At 41.9% G+C, this 21,596-nt stretch overlaps 1 protein-coding gene across 2 annotated transcripts in view; it reads left to right on the top strand.

The window, feature by feature from the left end:
• SMC1B (structural maintenance of chromosomes 1B) overlaps positions 1 to 19,355 on the top strand; it is a 72,137-nt gene extending 52,782 nt beyond the window's left edge. Inside the window, exons 16-25 of one of the 2 annotated variants that reach the window (XM_041756419.1) lie at positions 4,487 to 4,628; positions 5,453 to 5,598; positions 7,135 to 7,288; positions 9,464 to 9,562; positions 11,320 to 11,476; positions 12,141 to 12,295; positions 13,302 to 13,453; positions 15,250 to 15,319; positions 17,855 to 17,965; positions 19,193 to 19,355. In XM_041756419.1, the coding sequence (XP_041612353.1) occupies positions 4,487 to 4,628; positions 5,453 to 5,598; positions 7,135 to 7,288; positions 9,464 to 9,562; positions 11,320 to 11,476; positions 12,141 to 12,295; positions 13,302 to 13,453; positions 15,250 to 15,319; positions 17,855 to 17,965; positions 19,193 to 19,294 (1,288 nt within the window). In that variant the 3' untranslated portion in view covers positions 19,295 to 19,355. The remainder of the gene's footprint in view (positions 1 to 4,486; positions 4,629 to 5,452; positions 5,599 to 7,134; positions 7,289 to 9,463; positions 9,563 to 11,319; positions 11,477 to 12,140; positions 12,296 to 13,301; positions 13,454 to 15,249; positions 15,320 to 17,854; positions 17,966 to 19,192) is intronic. The other variant, XM_041756421.1, reaches the window with a different exon arrangement.
• The last annotated feature ends 2,241 nt before the right edge of the window (positions 19,356 to 21,596 follow it).

Here is a 21,596-nt window from a genome sequence, read left to right on the forward strand (position 1 = left end):
CTAAGCCAAAGTCAAGAGCTGGTTGTTTAACTGACTGAGCCACTCAGGAGTCCCAACTGTGGGTTTTTCATATAATCAAGTATAATTTTTAAGTACAAAAGTAGTATGTGGGTCTTGAAGAACATAGAAAAAACATTTTTTTAAAATCAAATCATTTTCCTATTGTTCAGAAATAAAAGCTATCACTATTTTGGCCTGTTTCCTTTAATTTTATTTTAATTCCCTCATGGTCCATTCATTCATTCAACACCTATTTACTATAAGCCTTCTATGAACCAGATACCCTTCTAGCCACTGAGACTACAACAGTGGACAAGGAAGGTCAAGCCTCAAGCCCTTGCCTATTCTATGTCCTTTGCATTTCCATGTACATTTTAGGACCAGCTTTTCAATTACTTTTAAAAGTCTACTGGGCTTTTGATTGAGTCTATGTTGAATCTATAAATCAATTTGGGAAGACTTGACATTGAAAAAATACTAACGCACAAACATGGTGTCTGTCTTCACTTACGTAAAACTTCCTTAATTTCTCTCATTAGTGTTCTTTAGTATTCAGTGTACAGGTCTTATATTTTGTTGAGTTTATTCTGATTACCTTATATCTTTATGCTATTATAAATAGAATTGCTTTTAATTACCAATTTCAAGTAGATTATGGGTAGTATATTGAAATAAGATTGGTGTGATTTTTTTAAAGACTTAATTAATTAATTAATTTAGAAAGGATGGTGTGGGGGGCAGAGGGAGAGAATCTCAAGCAGACTCCATGCTGAGCACAGAGCCCAACTCAGGGCTCAATTTCAGCACCCTGAGATCATGACCTGAACTGAAATCAAGAGTCAGGTACACAACCAACTGAGCCTACCAGGTGCTCCTAAATAAGATTGGTTCTTATAAATTGACCTTGTATCCAGCAATTTTGCTGTACTTACTAGTTGCAGGAGCTCTTTTATAGATTCCTTAGGATTTTTTTTACATAGGTAATTGTATTTCAGTGAAAAGAATTTTATTTCTTCTTTTCCAATTAGTGCACCTTTTATTTCTTTTTTTGTGTTATTGCACTAACTAGGACCTCTGGTACAATGCTGAATAAATAAACGTGGTAAGAGCAAACATCCTGCCTTATTCCCAGTCTTAGAGGTACAGCATTCAGTCTTTCATGGTTAAGCATAGTTTTAACTTTAGGATCCCCTTTAGCAGGTTGAGATAGTTCCTTTTTATTTCTAGTTTGCTGAAATTTTTATGAATAAATAATGAATTTTGTCAAATACTTTTTCTGCCATTTTTTGAGTGATCGCATGGTTGGGGTTTTTGTTGATGTTTATTAATATGGTAAATTATATTGATTGATGTTAAGCCAACTTTATAACCCAGGATAAACTCCACTCAGTCATATTACACTATTCTTTTCAAAAATTTTTGGATTTGATTTGCTAAAATGTCATTAAGGATATTTGCATCTATGTTCATGACTGTACTCATATATAGTTTTCTTCTCTTGCAATATCTTTATCATGTATTAGGGTATTAGGGTAATGCCACAATCAAAATGAGTCGAGAACTGTTGTCTCTTCTTGTGTTTTCTGGAAGGGATTTTGTGGAATAGGTTACTTCTCTCATAGATATATGGTAAGATTTGCCAGTGAAGCCACTGGAGCCACCCACCTTTGTGGGGAGGTTTTTAGTTACAAATTGAGTTCTCTTTATAGATATAAGGCTATTCAACAATATCTTTTTTTCTTGAGTGAGTTTTGGTAATTTGTATCTTTCAAGGAATTACGTATTTCATCCAGGTTGTCAAATTTATTAACATAAAGTTATTAATATTTGCATTCTATCCTTTTTAATGTCTATAGGATCTGTACTGGTGTCCTTTCTTTTGTTTCTGATTTTCTTCTTGATGCCTAGCTAGTGTCTTCTTTTCTTGATGCCTAGCTAGAGGTATATTAATTTTATTAATTATTGATCCTTTCTAAGAATAGCTCTTGGCTTCATTGGTTTTCTCTGTGGTTTGTCTGTTTCTGTGTTGTTGATTTCTGTTCTTACCTTTATTATTTTCTTCTATTTATTTTGGGTTAATTCTTTTAAACTGTATATATATTTTAAACTGTATATTTCTTTGGAAGTACTGCTTACATTACATTCCACTACTTCTGGTGTGCCATATTTCCATTTTCATTCCATTCAAAATATTTTCTAATATCTCTTGTGATTTCTTTCAATGACCCATGGGGCATTTAGAAGTGTGTTATTTAATAGATACCTGCTGTTGGTTGGAGTGTTCTTTGAGTGTCAGTTAAATCCAATCAGTTGGTGTCACTCAGGTCCTCTCTGTACTTAGTGGTCCTTCTCTGCCTAGTTCAGCAAATACTGGGAGGAGTATTGAGCTTTCCAAATACTTTTTGGACCTGTCAGTTTCTTCTTCCAGTTTTGTGAGTTTGTACTTCATGTATTTTATAGCCTTGTGATACAATCCATATGTAATTTGGGATCAGTGTCTTTTTGCTGAATTATCCCTTTATCACTGTGCAATGTCCCTCTCTATCCCTGTCATGGTCTTTTTTCTGAAGTCTACTTGAACTTTGATAGATTTTCTTTGTAAAGAATTATGCCTATTACTGTTTATTGAGTTTCCCATAAAAATCCAACTGGAATTCTGATTGATATTGCATTGGATTTATAGATTTGGGGAGAACATCTTCAAAATATCAAGTCCTCTCACCTAAGAATATAATATGTCTCTTCATTTATTCTAATCATCTATATCCTTTATTAAAATTTTAAAGGTTTTTTTTCATAGAGAACTTGTGTGATCTTAAATTACTTCCTAGATATTTTATAGATTTTTTTCTCTTATGAGTAGTATTTATTTTTATAATATTTTTCTAATTGGCTTTTACTAGTGTAGAAAAATGCTATCAAATTTTAGATTTACATATTATGAGTTTGCTAAAACCTCTTATTCCTTCCAGTAATTTATCCATTATGTATTCTGGGATGCGTTTGACATCTGATTGGAGAGGTGGAGTAGGCAGTTTTTTTTTTTTTTTAAAGATTTTATTTATTTATTCTTGAGAGATAGAAGGAGAGACAGAGCCAGAGACACAGACAGAGACATAGCCAGAGACACAGGCAGAGGGAGAAGCAGGCTCCATGCACCGGGAGCCCGACGTGGGATTCGATCCTGGGTCTCCAGGATCGCGCCCTGGGCCAAAGGCAGGCGCCAAACCGCTGCGCCACCCAGGGATCCCTGGAGTAGGCAGTTGAATGTATAAGTTAGGAGTTTGTGGGAGAGGTCCTGCCTGGAGGTATAAGTTCTGGGATTGTTTGTATGCCTAGGTAAGATCACCAGGAACCATCAAAGGAGCAGCCAGTGAGGAAACAGGAAAGCTAGAATAGTAGAGTGTTCCAGAGCCAACTGAAGAAATGTTTCCCTCATACATAGTCTGCATGTCTGCCTCCTGCAGCAGGAATAAATCCTTTACGGGCTTATTCTTAACCCCGCCTGCAGGCACTGTGTTCAGTGTGTGTCACGCCCACTCGACCACTTTCTCATGGGGTAGCCTTGGGCAAGAAACTTAACTCAGTGCCTTGTCTGTTCATCCTCCTTATAAACAGGGATAGTGGTATTACCCACTCAGAGAGTCCTGCAACTGAAGTGATTTAATTCATGTAAAAGCAGGTGTGACAGTCTGATACACAGTGGCCTCTCATCGAGTATCACTCTTTGTTTTTATCATTACTGTTCTTATTGTGGTCTTTGTATCAGCAGTATCTAGCACAGTCTCTGATAACAGTTAGTGCTTGAAAATCTGTTAGCAGGGTATGTGAGGGAGAGAGGATGGAAAGGATGAGCTACCATTGGTCTTAGAGTTCTTTCTGAGGAGTTTGTGAAGCTTACAAAGTAGGAAGGCGCTTGAGGTAGGAACATGCTCTTCAGGTCCCAGGTTAAGAGTTTGTGGGTAATGAGCTGTTTGGAAAGACTGACTAAACGAGAATGAGCACATCAATTGTAACTTAAAGAGGAGGGGAGGGAAGCCACAGATAACAAAAGATGGAAGAAACATACATCTATATGCAACGTATGGATTGTGATCCAAACAAACCAGTTTTGTTTTGTTTTGTTTTGTTTTGTTTTGGTGTTAATGAGACTCAGGAAATCTGGCAATGAGAGCCATCTAATATTAAGGAATTTTCGTCATTTGTATCTATAGTAGTTTGTGGTTTGTGTTAATGGCCACTTCACATCCAGAGATACAGACTAAAACATTAATGGATGAAGTTACATGATGTCTGAAATGTGCTTCAGACACCTGTGCTGGAGCAGAGTGATGAGTACAGCTATAGATGGAACAGGATTGACTGTGAACTGAATTCATTATAGTATTCCGTCTACTTTTGTATTTTCTTGAAATTTTCCATAATAACAAAAGTAAAGAATTAAAGGATTCTTTGCCACTTGTAACACTTGACTCTATTATACTAGGTTAGAATTTGAGAAACAAAAAACTCGGCTTAATGTTCAACTTGAATATAGTCGCAATCAGCTGAAGAAGAGACTGAGTAAGATCAACACATTAAAAGAAACCATCCAGAAAGGCAGAGAGGAGATTGAGGACCTAAAGCAGGTAACTTGTAACAGGGGGCTGAGGTGACATCACTGAAATGACGACATCCTCCATTGAGTAAACGTGTGTTGAACTCCTGGTGACAGAAAGGGTGGTGGGCAGATTTGGGAAATACTGGAAGTCAAATCAGCAATTCATGAATTATTAGATGTTGAAGTGGGAGAGGAGGGCTAGCGGGGATGCCACTGATGACTTCGAGTTCTAGTTTGGGTGATTGGTGGACAGAGAAGCAAGTCAAAGGGAGAACATTCTGGGCCTGTGGAGCTTGAGTTGCCTGTATTGACACCTAGGCAGCGATCTCTGGCAGGTGAAGAGCACGCAATAGCTGGAGGAGTCCAGACTAGTTTATGGGAGTGAATTGAAACTGTATGTGAGTGGTTGAGACTCCCAGGCAGAGCAGTGGACAATGAAGAGCAGTGAGGCAAGAGTGGAACTCTGGAAGGAGTAGTCACAGAGGTTCTGAAGATAGACCCAGAAGAGGTGGCATCACAGAAATCCCACCACTCCAGGAAGGAGGAAGTGAGGATGGTTATTGACAACTAAGAGGTCATAGTAGCAAGAACATTTTCATGGGACAATGGGAACAGAAGTCACATGGCAGCAGGCTGTGGAATTAATCCAAGTGAAGGACAAAAGCAGGTAGTCATTACCAATTTCCAAAGTGTAGAACAAGAGTGGGTCACATTCTGAGATAGAGGTTCAAGCAGAACACAGATTTTAAGGGTTAATCCCAGAATCACTGTGCTAGTTTCCTGACAATAAGATGATCTGTTGACATTATTGTAAAAGATGGTGAGTCTACAATGCAAATCATCTTCATTCAGGTTGAAGAAGACTGTCTGCAAATTGTGAATGAACTCATGGCAAAGCGGCAGCAGCTTAAGGACATATTTGTCACTCAGAATGCCAATGCTGAGAAGGTTCAAGCTCAGATTGAAGAAAAACGGAAGAAATTTTTGGCCATTGACAAGTAATTAAGCTTATTACTTTCCAGGACCATAACCAGAGTTTTAGAGAAGTTTACTACCAATTTTAAAATTTATTGTAGGAAGTTTTATTATTTGAATATATACCCTTGGTGCTTTTGGTCCCTCATCACACCTTTCAAGTGTTTTCCCTTGGGGGAAAACCAAAGAGGTGGTTAGCTGTTTAGAATGAATAGTTCTCTTTGGCAGATGAAAACATGGACCTGTATGAAGAGCCCCTTACCCTAAACCCCTCTGACACTGTCATACAGGGCCCCTCTCTAGCCCACTGTGCGACAAAGCCTGATGGGGCAAGGGTGGGATTTGGAGCCAGCCTGCATTACTGTGTACCCCAGCTTTGCTACTTACATACCATGCCTTCATTTCCTCGTCTAGTAAATAGTAACATGGGGATACTAATAGTGCCTACCTCCCAGGAGAGTTGTAAGGATTAAGTGAGACACTGTTCATATGACACTTAGTAGCTAGCATGTGATAAGCATGTGTGTCTGTCATGATGGGGATGGTGACCCTGGGAATCACCTGGCCCGTTGTACCACAGTGACCTCTACTTTCCTGTATAATTGACACAACTGTATGCAATCACATGAAATGTGCTCTGATTTAGTTGACTCTTGGCATTTCACGGTTTTCCTGTTAGAAGACTTTCAACAGTTCAAGATAGAGTCAGAAAGTTCTTTGTCTAAGATTTTTGAGTGAAATTAAAGTTAATTTACTCTTGAGTTTTTTTCACTCCTGTATTTAAACAACTCCATCTCTGTTCATCATTGTATTCTTGAAAACCATATAATTCTTAATTTGTTTTTTTAGTCCTGTTTCTAGGTCTTTAAAATCCTACATTGTTTTAACTGGTAAAACCCCCAAGCCCTCATTTAAGATAGAAGGCATTACATTGATAGTGGCTATAGTTAAAAAAAAAAAAAAAAAGTTCAGACCATTAGATATGTAATGACTTAATTGGTAAAATATTTCTCTTATTAAAAGATTGTTTCTTTCATTTTGAGGCTCTAAAGTGTAGAGCTTATATTGAGGGAGAAGTGCAGCTTGAAAAAATATACATATACATATTTTAAAGTAGGAAACAAAGCTAGCATGATTTTTTTAAGATTTTATTTATTCATGAGAGACACAGAGAGAGGCAGAGACATAGACAGAGGGAGAAGCAGGCTCCCTGCGGGTAGCCCAATGTGGGACTCCATCCCAGGACCCCAGGATCACGACCTGAGCTGAAAGCAGATGCTCAACCACTGAGCCACCCAGGTACTCCTAAAGCTAGCCTAATTAAAGTAATTATGTTTATTATTTTAAAATGCTCCCTTGGGTTAACTAACTATATTCATCCTTTCTCAAGAGTGTTAAAGTTTATATTACAAACATCAATGAGGTAATTCCAGATCTTATAGCACTCATAGGAAAAAAATCTTTTTTCCATGTAAGTTTATTTATAACACATTCATTTTTCTTCTTTGGTGCAACTTTACATAAGGAGTAAAATCACTTTTCATATCGTGTATTTACAGGGAAGTGGGAAAATGGCAAAAAGAAGTTGTAATCATTCAAACTTCTTTGGAACAGAAACGGCTAGAGAAGCATAATCTACTGCTTGACTGCAAAGTTCAAGATATTGAAATAATCCTTTTGTTGGGATCACTGGATGACATCATTGAAGTCGAGGTATTTGGCCACAGGATTTCAGACTAAGTGCAGTTGTGTGGAACTTCATGTGATGCCCTTTGGCTGCTTGGTGAAGCCCCAGCTCTGTGGACACTTCCTCTGGTCCTAAAGCCCCATCAACAGTGGAGAAGGCATCTCCTTCTAAGGGAAAAAGGGCAGCATGATCATCGTTGCCCAGGGCTGGGCATTTTGTGCAGTTGTCTCATGTGTGTTTTTAATCCACATTCTTTTAGCTCCACAAGATGGGCTGGAGTTTGTTTCCTACACATTAGATACCCGAGAGGAGTCAGAGAACTCAAGCTGTTGGTGTCAGTGACCTTTAGGGGTGATGTTAGGGAAGCTGCTGCTGTGTGCTTTGTAAAGAGCATCTTCCCCTTAGCTCATCCACAAGCTGGTGACAGTAATTGTTTGGGTCATCTCTGGCTCTTTCCTGAGCTTGTTAGTGAGCCTCTTCCCTGGGGTCTCCCTTCCACATCCTCTTCCCCTCTCTGTTCTGCCCCAGCAGTCTCTGTTCCATCCCTCCTCCACTCCAGAAGTGCCCTGAGTCCTTTGGAGTCTTCAGAATGAAGCATCTATAAAAAACACTTCTTCTCTTGCTAACATTGACCGGTTCTCATAACCTTATACTCAAAAAGTCTTTGTCTTTTTTCTCAATTGTAGCAGAGAGCCCATTCCAGACAGGAGGTAAGGATAGGAGAAAACCCTTTCTTGCCCACAAGTGACATAAACCCAACTCAGATGGCTTTAAAGGGGGTAAAGGGATACGGCTGGGTAGGGAGGCAGGATAGTGATGGGGTGGTCTCATGCCTGACTCAGTCCAGGAATTTGAACACTGTCAAGAACTCTTTCTGGCTCAGAATATATTTGCTTTATTCTCCCAAATCAGCTGTCCCCACAAGGCTGCAGTTATAATCACTAGCTCTGACCAGAGGGGAAAAGAGAACTCTCCCCTGCTCTCTCTTAGGAAAATCCTGGGGAAAAATTCTGGCTCATTTTGGGTTGTGGGTCCACTTTTGTAAGTGCAGAGAAGGGAGGGGTCTATTAATAGCAGAAATGGATAGGAGCAGGAAAACAATAGTTATACTATAGAAGGAAATAGAATATCTGTTTAAAAGGCAATGTAATCTTAGAAGAGGTTACAGAGGAGAGGAGGAAGCAATTTTAATCACTGACCTCGAAGTGAATGTTACTGGTCAAGTATTCGCGCTGCCGCTTTGCTCCTATGGCTTTCCATTAGCGAACCTTCAGAATTGTTCTCCAGCATGCCCCTGTGAATTTGAAATGACTTCTTGATTGTTGAAAGAATGTCATACTCATGGTGGGCTACTTCAGGGCAGGTATGAAAGACCTTAAGCTGGACTAATACTGAATCATCATCTAAGGAGAAAAAGTGATAGTTCTGCTCTACTTTGTGGTGGTCAGGCTACACTGGAATATTGCCTTTACTTTTTAAAGCATAATGTTTCTTAAGAGTAAAGTGTTCAGGATAATGAAGAGACCCAGAAGTCATGTGCTGGGAGGAGAAAGCCCATCAGGGAATACAGTCATTCTCCTCCATTAGAAGACAATCTATCACAGAGGGATTACTGTTTGTTCTTTCTGGTCCCAAGGGGGATACAGGGTTGGGAAGTAGAGGCCACAGAGACAGATTTCTTCTCCTAGGGAACTTTGGTCTAGGAAGATGGAGAGCCTTTAGTGGTGAGTCCCCTGACTGGAATTCTGTAAGCACATCCAGTAGAAGCTATGTAACAGGAATTCTGTGCAAGGTGTTCTCTATAAAGCCTCAAATAGAAAAGGCGTGAGGTCTAAATTCTTTCTCTCCAAAGGGCTAAACAAGGCTCACTGGGTAGAAATAATTATAATAGTCGTTACAAGAGTAATTGTCTTACCACAATTGGTAAGTGGAACCTAGGATGAGGTGTTCAGACAGAGGGTACGTTACCTAGACCTGCCAGGGTTCTTATAGAAGATTCTTCTGTTGTGGGAGAGACTATACTAGATCACTAGCTCTTAATTCATACTGTACACATGGAAGTACCTAGGGATCTTGTCAGAGCATCATGGCCTGGTAGGCCCCAGTAAGGAGTGAGGTGAGAATCCGCTGGAGGCCTTGGCAGATGGATGAGGAGAGATCACATTTCATATTACAAAGAAAGGGCTTTGTCTGTGTTTCAGTTGGGAACTGAAGCAGAAAGTACCCAGGCGACAGTTGACATCTATGAGAAAGAAGAAGCCATTGAGATAGACTACAGCTCTCTAAGAGATGATTTGAAGGTAAATGAAAGATTGGTGTTAGCCCTAACTTACTGTTATTTAAATATACTATGGAATAGTTTTTAGGACATTGAGCATAAGATTAGGGGGGAAAGTAGATTTCCTGATGGTTTTTGAAGAAATAGTGTAAGTAGGTAGCTTTTTAAAAATGTTTAGATCGGCATTTCTTACTGTGTATTCAGCAGAATATTAGTATCATGAAATTTCTCTCCAAAGAAGAAGAGCTGTGGTCAGCCAGTTTTTTGAAGGGCTGCCTCCTTGGAGATTCACAATGATTATTAGTCTCTGCGAAGTCCTGCAAGACACAGAAGGAGCCACCACACTCCAGCATCCTGGCTGTGGCCCATCAGCATCCCAGTGTGGCCCCTGCAGTAGAAGACACAGGCTTCAAAGTTGTGGGGGCACACCTGGGATCCACTTTCAAGGGCGCTTTAACTGAGCAGCTCCGGCTCTGTTGCACAGGCATCCCTGTAAGCCATACCATTATGCTACATTTCTTTGTGTTTTGACTCCATCCTGATGCTGCCTCTCTCATTGAGGCCAAATGACTAGCCATTCTTGGCTTTCCAGCCACACAACCACAACCTTCAGAGAAGAGACAGGCTGCCTTTTGTCGTGGTGTGGAACTCTAGGAATTGGGCCCACATCACAGTGGCCTGAATTAGGCCATGTGTTCCTTCCTGACCAATCGCTGTTGGGGGGGGTGGGGTGGACTAGCCCCCAGCTACAGGGGACACAGGAGGGAGAAATGATTAAACACGGGATCCCTAAGAAAGGAGGGAGTGGAGAGTGGGGGCCAAATAGCGATATCCACGTATTTTAATTTTGCATGTTCTTCATATATGTTGTGAGATTTGTTGGACTCTTAGATTGTATTTGTGCTGCTTTTACGCAAAGAAAAGCTTTTGTCTTTTGTCTTTTCTGTAGTCTGTTTAGTGCTTTTGTCTTAGAAAATCCTTCCCACCTTATTACCGAGTAAATATTTATAAATATTCTTCTGTCCATGGCTTTGCTTTTAGTACCTATTTGATTCATCTGAAATTTATTTTGGCATATGGTATAAGAATCTGTTTTTTAAAAATTACCTAAGTTAGCCAGTTTACCCAACATTCTTCAAATAATTCTCAATGACTTAAAATGTCACCTTTATCATGTATAAATTAAAGATCCTGGGAGGCAAGAAGGCTTCCCAAGAAGGTCACGCATGCCTATACCTCTTTTTCCCTTCCCTCCTCACTCAAACTCTATTCATTGTTCTGGTTTCAGCTTAAGTGTTCCCCCCTCCAGATGGGTTGGATCCCTTCTCCGTACCTCACAGCACCTATGCTTGTGAGGGTTTTCACGCTGTTGTAAATGCCAGCATATATGTCTGACTTCCCTGTGAGCTAAGGTCAGGCCAAAACAGTTTTCATCACTGAATCCTCTGTGTCTAATACATAGTAAACAATTACTGTTTTTTCATGACTGAGTAAATGAAGATGGTATATGAATTGTTGCTTTTTGCCAGACTAGGAAATATGGAAGGGAAGTATGTTCTGAGAGCAGTATCCGTAACACTAGAGCCATGGAAGAGCCCAGGTGGCTCAGGAAGCTGGCATAGGGCAGCCTGACCGTATTTCAGACTCAGGGATTCGTGGGAGGGAAGGAGTAGGTGTGGAGGAAGGAAGGTAGGAGCCCAATCCTGAAGGGCCCTGTTCCTGATTACTCAGCAGTTTGGAAAGACAGGGTAATCATTGCAATTCTCTGCCCAATAATAGGCTCTAGAGTCTGATAAAGAAATAGAGGCCCACCTTAAACTCCTACTGCAACAAGTAGCATCCCAGGAAGATGTCCTGTTGAAGACGGCAGCCCCCAACCTGAGAGCCCTGGAAAACCTAAAAACCATCAGAGACAAGTTTCAGGAGTCCACAGATGGTGAGCCTGAGCTGTAGCTGCCAGGAGGCCGTATTCTTGAGTGCAACGGGTTTTGATTTCTGTAACAATTATCAGCAATCCCTCCCCCCCCCATTATAGCTTTATTTATCTGTATCATATATTTTCCTCTGTTGTCTTATATTAATGTGCATTTTCAATACTGAGTTATTAATTGCTTCCTTTTTGAAAGTGTTCTGCTTTAACTTAAGAACAGGTGTGCTGGTTTATTTTTTTAAAAGATTTGAGAAAGAGAGAACATGCACCCCCTCACACAGGGCTCAATCTCATGACCCTGAGATCACAACCTAAGTAGAAGAGGAGCATCTAAGAGTCGGATGCTCAACTGACTGAGCCACCCAGGCGCCCCAGGTGTACTGGTTATTTTAGAACAGATGTTTTTTTATATCAACATAATGGTCATTATTCGGTACTTTCAGAATTTTTCATTATTATGTTAAAATTAGCTCTACTGGAAAAAGGGCTCATCAATTTTAAGAGCCATGTTCTTGAAATCAATAATAATTGAAGTATTTTAAAGATAGATTTTACTCAAGACAATCAAACTCAAAATCCAGTTTTTAAAATATTCTATGCTTTAAAGTTGAAATAAGAGGAGCCAGCCCCTCAGTGTTCTGCAAAATAAAGAACAATGATTCTCTTTTAGCTTTTGAGGCCAGCAAAAAGGAAGCCAGAATGTGTAGGCAAGAGTTTGAACAGGTGAAAAAAAGGAGATATGACCTTTTCAGCCAGTGTTTTGAGCACGTTTCAATCTCTATTGATGAAATCTACAAGAAGCTCTGCAGAAACGTCAGTGCCCAGGTACATATTTTTCACCCCCAAAAGGTAACTGAGAACTTGGTTTTGGTGGTAGTTTTTTTCTGGTGGGAAATAAATGTCCATCACATTATCTGAATGACCCACTTCCGGAGCAAAATGCATTCCAGAAGATTGGTTACCGTGGTAACTGTGTTCCCACTCACTCCCACTGGCCGGCCTGGACAAGGCAGAGACTCTGGTCCCATCTCTTCATCTGAAAAATGAGGGGGTTAGGTCATTTAGTTTCCAGGTTCTCTTCAGTTTTGGAGTTCTGCTCTCTAGTGCTAATTTGATTTTATGGAACAGTCAGTGGTTTCTGTAGTGAAGGTGCATGTAATGTAGGGGGTCTTGGGGAATGGCTGATCTGGGGTCAGGAGGGGGAAAGAACCAAAGCAGGACTGTGTGTCAACAGTCTCTTTGCTATCACCCTTGCCCATTCCAGAGCCAATACCCATAGCAGATCCTGTTGCACTGGATGTGAAGTCAAGATGTAGACCAGGTCTTCATCTGCTCTTACCTTTCTTGTGGTGTTCTTTTATGGCTGAAAGTTGATCCTGGATCAGATATTTAGAATTTTAGCCAAAAATAATTTACTTATTTTCAGCAAAGTAAAACTAAAATAAACCCACAAACTCCTTGAAGCAGGATTCATCTGTTGCCACAGTACCTGGCCCACAGTGGGTATTCAGTAAGTGGCCAGTGAATGGGCTGAGTGTGCTGAATAAAGGCTGTTTTGTCAGACTGTGGCGTGTGCTGCCAAGGTGTGGCAGGCCTCTGGAGAGGCCTGATCTTTTGTGTGTGTTACCATGTTCCCCCTCTATTACACACCCAGACAGCCCTGTTTCCTGTGACTACCTGTAGAGCTACATATTTGCAGGCATTGGTATTTTGCCATCACAATGGAGGGAAACCTAACCAATAGAATATTTGGCATTTAAACTCGGTTGCAATTTCCAAAGTTGAAATTTACTCCTTTTCTGATTTTGTAAATAAATAACCTGTGTTTCAGGCATTTCTTAGCCCAGAGAACCCAGAAGAGCCTTACCTAGAGGGAATTAGCTATAACTGTGTGGCTCCAGGCAAAAGGTTCATGCCAATGGACAATCTGTCAGGGGGAGAAAAGTGTGTGGCAGCATTAGCCCTCCTGTTTGCTGTGCACAGGTAAGGTCACAGTGAGCTATCTGATTTTGCATCAGGGCAGAAACCAAACAGACCTCCCCACAGAAGATCTGTTTCCGCATATGTGAAACAAGACTCTTTTCTTCAGCCAGACAATATTCAGGTTCTGTTTTAGGCCTATAATAATTTAGACTGCAAATCTAACACACAAAACACACAACTCAGTCTTTGGCAGATTTTCATTTAATTTCTGTAATTACCAGCTACTAATATTCCAGCTTTACAGAAGAAAAAGAAATTCTGGAATAGCCAGATGTGACATCAGGATTGCCAATAAACAGTCAACAACAAACCCAAACAGAACAAAAACTCCCGACCTGTATATTATTTTCCTAGTGCCTATTCAGAGAGCTGTTTATGGAAAGCATGTTAAATGAAGCATTTCTTCTGAAAAAATGTTTAACCTCCTTTCCACTAGTGGTGGTGGTGGTTTGTGAAGTCAGTCAGTAAAATTGTTAGCTAAAATTAGGGCAACTGATTTTCAACATGCAAATCCTGAGATGAAGATGTAGGTGCACATGATGCTGCCTCTCTGCTTTCATGACCAGGAGGATTATCTTGAGTTCTCCAACTACTTTTAACTGTTCCCAGGGGTAAAAAAGGAAGCCATTACAGGAGAGGAACAGACAGTTCCTCTGTCTGTGGACTCTGGGAATCAAACCATGAGCCTGTGTGAGCAAGTCCTAGCAGGACAGGACTAGTATCAGGTGTCACTGCCATCCATTTATTCAACAGCTCTAAATATCTACTGTGTGGAAGTGGTGGTGTAGCTTTGGAGAGACAGCAGTGAACAAAACAAAATACCTGCCTCAAAGAGACTTTATTTCTGTTGGGGAAGACAGATGAGAAGGTATATTAGTAAACTCATTCTGTAACATAGAGACTATCAGGAGGAAATGACATAACTACAGAGAACAAAATAGGGAATGGAGATCGTAAGTAGCTGGGAAGGATTTGCAATATTAAAGAGTCACCTAAGAAGGCCTGTTTGAGCAAAGATTTGAAAGAATGAAGGGAGCACGTCATGCAGATAGCTAAGGGAAGAATGTTCTAGACACGAGGAACAGCAAGTACAAAGGTCTGGAAGCCAGAGAGAGCCTGGCATCTGTAGTGAATAGCCTCTATGCAACAGTGGCAGGCACAGGGCTAGAAAACTACTGTAGCAATCACGGTGGGAGAGGAGGGTGGGCTGGACCAGGGCAAGAGCAGAAGCTGAGCAGACAAGGTGTGGAGTGTGAAGGAGGAGGCAGGGATGACCCCTAATCAGCTCAGGTGGGAAGACCCAGGAGGGAATAGGTCTGGAGAGGCAGGTGAGGAGTGGGATTTTGGATGAGCTTGAGCTATTTATTAGACCTCTACATGGAGTTTTCGAGTAAGCTGCTGGACATGGGAGCCACCAACATAGACCATATTCAAACCCTGAGAGGAGAAGAAATCACCAAGGGAGCTAATTAGTATGTAAGCACTGCACCTCAACGGCAGTGCACTGAGAGAAGTTGGTGGAAGAGATGGAAGGAGCAGTGGGTCAGGTTGGGGGAATAGATGGTCATCCTTGACATCAGAGCCAAAGGCCGGGGGAGCCCCAGATGCCACCTGCATCAGTTATGGGAGACATGGACTGAGCCTTGCACATTTGACTTAGCATCATAGGGGTCATTGGTGACTGAGGCGAAGCATCCAAGGTGATGTAGCTTACTTACTCTGAATACTGTTAATCCTCTCCAGGTCTCTTGTAAAACAAATAGAAAGCTGCAACTTGAGTGTAATTTCTTTTCTAGTTTTCGGCCTGCTCCATTCTTTGTTTTAGATGAAGTAGATGCAGCCCTGGACAACACAAACATTGGCAAGGTAAGTTTCTTTCTGCTTTTAATTTTCCAGTAGAATGTTTACAATTCAAGGATCATATTCTGGTCAGAAAGACAGTTTATCCTGAACACCCACAGTTTGATAACTGCTGATTAAAAATCAAATCTGAGTTAAATATCTAAAAATTAGGGGCAATAGTTTTCATTCAAGGTTTAAGGGACCCTCGATGAATTCTTATGGAATCAAAACGGAATCAAGTTTTACTGAGTCCATACCATTGCTAGTGGTAACTTCTCCCCAGATCTAGATACTGGGACTTAGAGGGTTACCAGTAGGCCCCGTGGCAAATAGGACCAAATCAGTTGTTTAATAAAGTCCAAAAATAAACATTTCTAAACAAAATTCCAAAGGAATTAAAGTTCAAACTTCTGCCCACCCCCCTTCATTTACTGAAACTTACCTGATCATTGCACTCCTACATGATCCTATTTTCAGTATTTGAGACAATGAGGGAACTAAGGAAACAGTTGGACTCTTGGGAGTTCAAGTTAAGGTCAGCCTTCAAGATGAAAGCATCGATATACAAACCCCCTGAAAGGACCGACACTGAAGCCACACATCTCCACTGTGACTTTCTGACATGAGAATGGAGTCAGCCGTGGAAGCATGACCAAAGGACAGCATGAGTCAGCTGCAGAGGGAAGCCATAGCTCTGGCCCACAGACTCTGTATCATGGTCCCATTGCCATGCCAGCGCTGTTTTGGAGCTGGATGGATCAGACTCCTGATTCTGATCCCAGGCAGTGTAAACTGGCATCCTGCAATATACCTTAGTCTTGTGAGCTTGGCTAGGGAGTCCATCTCCCAGTGGTCTTTAGGGTTCAGGTGCCACCGCAGCCGGGTCTGAGTCTCTGAACCTGACCTGCCAGGTTTAATCTGCAGAGCCTGCCATGAGCTGCCTAAGAGGCAGGGAGTGTCAGGGGCTGGGGCTGAGGGGCCTTCCAGCGGGGAACCAGGCGTGTCTTCCTCCAGCACTTCCCGATGGGTACTCCAGCCCGGATTTCTCCAGGCCCCTGCTTTCTGCACATCACCATGTGCATAAGGACAGCATATCTGCTCCACAGTCACAAAATTTAGAAAACTGATCCCCAGATTCTTGAACCTTGTAGAGGACAACAAAGAGCCACCTTCTGTGACCTGCCGGACTTCAAGGTAATAGGTGGAGGAAAACATGGGGACAACAGAAAATCTGTCTCTTTAATGCCAGCCAGTGTGCATCAGCTGATTGGACTCCACGGCCTGACTCATTTGGAGAAACCTCCCCTGAAGAGGTGATTCTGGCACTTTGAACCCAGGTTGTATGTATTTTTGTGGACTGCTTTTCTCTTAAGGTATCCGGGTCTTCTAGCAAAATTTAGATATATCACTGTCGCCTCCAGAGACTTAAGACTCTCCTGGTGACACCCATCTGAGGTATTAAAAACCTTTTAGCTTTGTCTCCCCTTGAGATTTACTCTCCTGTAAATGCTCACCACTGCCCTGAGTGTGACATGTAGAACGAGCAATTCGGAAGTTGCTCCCACTCCCTCCCAGGGTCAGGGTGCCCCCACTTACCGTAGGTAACTCTCCAAGCCAGATGCATCCCTCTGCTTCGTCTCCCACTCCTGTCAGCACCCCACGACTTTTAGCCCTGCATCCTGGTGGCTACCATTGCTTCCAACGCTAGATGGAGTTCCTTCTGCTGTGGGTCTGCTGCTCAGCCCTCAGCCCAAAGCAGTTTCCCCTCCATGGCACACGTCAGCTAGGGACTACTCCCCACGCGGCGCAGCCACACCTGCTGCCATGCCTGCTGCCAGAGCTGCGTCCTTAGCGCGGCAGCATTGTCTGGAACGATGCAAATGAAGAGCACTTCAAGCCCCTCGGAGACACGCAGTGTCAGCAGATACCTTGTGAAACTGTAGCTCAGTTCATCTCCATCTTTTTCTGGGTTCTGAGTAGAGGCTGCTCAGCAAGACCCATTTCTATCCAGAGCTTGTTTTGTTCGGATTCTCATGCCTTGTACTCGAGCTTCCTGAAGGAGCCACAGAGTTCAGCTCTAACCAAATAATTATGCTATGGATTAGGATTACCATTTTTGGCCACAATTGCCACAAAATGGCAATTACCATAATTGCCATTTTTTCATCTTCTGGCTTTGAGTTAGCAAAACAGGAAGTTGGAAGTTTAAATACCAGTCTGTTCTTGCCCTCACGTAGTGTATGAGCAACAGTTTTTATCTTGTTATGAAAGCTGATTGCATTTTCACTTGACAGTATCTTAAGTAAAAGCTCTGTTCTTAAAAAAATTCTTAAAGTTTTAGAGGATAGATTTAATAAGATTTACAATTTTTTACTAACCTATTATTTTGGAATCTGAGTTCTTTCCATTTCTGCAGTTATCATGGATTTACTGAATTACCAGAAAGCCCAGTGCCTCATTACCTACAAGGGGCAGACCCAGGGACAGGCAGTCACCATCCCAGGGCCAGCAATGAGGCCTTTCCCTGCTGGTGAAATGTGGGCTTTTCATTTCCCCCAGGTCTCAAGTTACATCAAAGAGCAGACTCAAGAGCAGTTTCAGATGATAATCATTTCCCTAAAAGAGGAGTTCTATTCCAAAGCCGATGCGCTGATAGGCGTCTATCCAGAGGTGAGGACCAGCGACGGGGAGAGAAGTCACTCGGTTGACTCCTGACACCTAACCATAAGTACCAGTAGAATTGAGATACAGTTTGATTTCTTCAGTTAACTAATATAGACTTAAATGATTTTTTAAACAGAATAAGATTTTAAGACCTCATTATTTTTCTATGGCAATACACAGAAATTTTTAAGATATGTTTTAAGTGAAAAAGCAAATCAAAAATTGCAGAACAGTAGGATAGTTTTGTTAAGGTACTTTCTAACATATACCACTAACTATGAATATTATATATTTTTGTAATGTTAGAATGCTTTAGGCAAAACAAACGCATGTGGGTAGCACTAAAGGACCTATTTACCTTTGAAAAAGGACCAGAGGAAAAAAAGAAATTGAATTCTAAGTTACGTCTGATCAAACACTCCTTTCTTAACCTGTTCATGACACTTACCTGAGCTAACGAATAGAGCAACTAATTCAGATCATTCAGTTTTGGACAGTTAGGCTTTACTTCTTGAGTTTTCGTTTAAACTAAGATAAAAATTAACTTCCCACTCCTGTTAGGGAAAGATGTTAGGGGGCCACTGGAAATTGTCATACCAGTGTAGAAGAGTAAAAAATACCTTTTTCCTCTACCCATGCTAGGTTCTCTGGCTGGGGCTCTGTAAATCAGAATGGCAAAAGGCAGCTTACCAACACATATACCGCACATGCACACCGCAGACACACCTGGTGAAGAGTAACCCCAAGAGCTGCTGGCTAGGACTTGGGCTTCTACACCATTCCAGGCTAAACAAGGAGAAGGGGTTCAGGGCTTCTGGATCAGGGAGTGAGGGGAGGGAGAAATGAACAGAAGTGTGGTGAGCACAGGTCCCTCAGTGAAGCCTGTGGTGCATGAGGATGTGGGCGCCTTCTCCATGGCGACCGCAGGGCAGAGCAGAGCAAGCACCTTCTCCTGCTGCAGCGCACATGTCCTTGCCAATTGTCCCATGCCAATGGGACACCTGTACCTGCTGTCAGAACTCGTCCTGTGTTGTTGGCCTCAGCAGGCCTTCGCTCAAAGCCGAACCTTTGCTCCTACCTTCCACCAGGGAACATACAGATGTGAGGTTGATGTAACTGGACACAAGTGGCCCCTGTTTTAAGTGTGGATCCAGGTTCCCTAGTGACCCAAGATATTTGAGGACACCGTCCCTAAGCAGAGAGCTGACTTTTGGCTGTCTCCTCTCTTTTCAGCATGATGACTGCATGTTCAGCAGAGTTTTGACCCTGGATCTTTCCCAGTATCCAGACACCGAAGACCGAGAAAACAGCAAAAGAAACCACGAGTCACGTTAAGACCTCGCATGACTCTGAGCCAACAGGACAGTCAGGCAGGTCAGGATCACCCCTCAGTCCTTGCTCTTGAACAACAAAGTGCGGAAGCAGTTGAGTGGCCAGGCGCTGGAGCTGGCTTCCGTCCCAGTTTGGGCCCCTTCCCCATAGGTCAAGTTTCCCCAGAGTTAGTGTGGCAGGTACAATTTTGTACCATAATCTTAACTGCCATTTTGAAAGCCAGTCAGAAAAATGTTGAATTCTGCATTTTTTTCATTCAGGTCTTTCTTGCCTTGTACGTTTAATCTTTAAGGAAAATTCTTGGGTCTCAAGTATACTACTTACACGGCATTGAACCCCGGTTTTATGGGAAGTTATTTCAGAGGAACTGATGTCAATATTGAAAATATCAATAAAGAATATTCTAATTTCAAATGTCTCCAATCTATAATTTTACAGACAAAAAAAATTTTAGGGTGAAACTGAGTTATGTCTGCTTCAATGAAATCTAGATTTCTCTATGTGTAATTTCTGTTAAGGAAGTATCGAAGAACATAAGCTTTCCCAAGTAACAACTGACTTCTCCACTTACATATATTTTATGGGGAGGAAAGAAAGTTGCAGTGTTTTCAATAACACTTCATTTCTATTTTCAAAATGGAGTAAAATTTCATACCTAACAGAGATGCCTGGGTAGCTCAGTGATTGAGCATCTGCTTCAGCTCAGGGCATGATCCTGGGTCTGGGGATCGAGTCCCACAGCGGGCTCCCTGTGAGGAGCCTACTTCTCCCTCTACCTGTGTCTTTGCCTCTCTCTCTCTCTCTCTCATAGATAAAATCTTTAAAAAAAAAAAAAATTGTACCTGACAGAGTAGCTCCCTCACTGCAATCTACCGAAAGTCACCCCTTGACACAAGAGTTTGTAAGCATATAAACATTTAAAAAAAATTAAAGCAACAAAATATGGAATAAAAAAATTCTAAGGTGCCGAGCGTCTTCCATTGAAGACAGGACTGGGGAGGGCTGGGGATGCCTGGGTGGCTCAGTGGTTAAGTGCCTGCCTTCAGGTCAGGGTGTGATCCTGGAGTCCCAGAATTGAGTCCCATATCGGGCTCCTAGCAGGGAGCCTGCTTCTCCCTCTGCCTGTGTCTCTGCCTCTCTCTGTGTCTCTCATGAATAAATAAATAAAACCTTAAAAAAAAAAAAAAAAAGGTCTAGACCCAAGTGCTAACTGGGGAGCAGCCTCCTGAAGAAGTAATGCAATCACTTGTGAACACCACTCACTGCACGTAAACAAAGTGCACTCCACACCCAAGAAGTAGACTGAAGTCACAGAGACGCTTCCTGCCCTCACCCAGCCAATCTCTATCAACTAGTCAGCAGAAGCCACTCTACTTGTTCCCTTTTTTTTTTTTAATTTTTTTTCTTTTATTTATTTATGACAGTCACAGAGAGAGAGAGGCAGAGACATAGGCAGAGGGAGAAGCAGGCTCCATGCACCGGGAGCCCGACGTGGGATTCGATCCCGGATCTCCAGGATCACGCCCTGGGCCAAAGGCAGGCGCCAAACCACTGCGCCACCCAGGGATCCCTACTTGTTCCCTTTTTAAGAAAACACCAGAATAACTTATAAATCACGGACTTTCTCTGCCTTGGAAACCATCAACATCACGCTGAAATGTCCCTGGAGTGCCACATGAGCTCAGGGCAGTCAGTCCCTTATCGCTGCCTGGGCCATTCTCACTCAGTGATCCCTCAAAGTACAGTCTGTTTTGTTAGAGCACGATGCACCCCCATTCCTGCAAACCACCAGACTATGGGGAATGTGCGGGCGGGGCGCTACTACAGGGCCATCCTGTAATCACCCTGAGCCAGTGTTTCTCAGTGATGAAATTATACACAAATGAGTGATGCTCGAATTTTTTCGAACAGATCAATCATGTTGGAATGCATTTGCATCTTAATATAAGCATTAGCAGAACTGACTACATATACCCATTCATTACAGCAAGAAGCCCTCAGATCCTTCAGCATGGCACTCAGCGCTCATCTTGAGCTACTTCTGCGTCTCCAGTATCATCCTGTTCCACATCACTTTTCATGCTTGTCTGCCCTGCATCTAACCAACTTTCAGATGCAAACATTCATCGCTGATTGCACTTTGTAAACGTGTCTTTAAAAAACCAACAAATTCAAATACTTGCTTTTTAAAAAATTCACACACATTCAAGTAGTCATTTGACCTCACAACTGAGAGCTCAGGGCAAACATTCTCATTAACTACATCACACCAAGCTTTGTCATAACTGAAGTTGAGCACACAAAG

The sequence above is a fragment of the Vulpes lagopus genome, chromosome 5 (assembly GCF_018345385.1).
Source record: "Vulpes lagopus strain Blue_001 chromosome 5, ASM1834538v1, whole genome shotgun sequence".
Taxonomy (NCBI): domain Eukaryota; kingdom Metazoa; phylum Chordata; class Mammalia; order Carnivora; family Canidae; genus Vulpes; species Vulpes lagopus.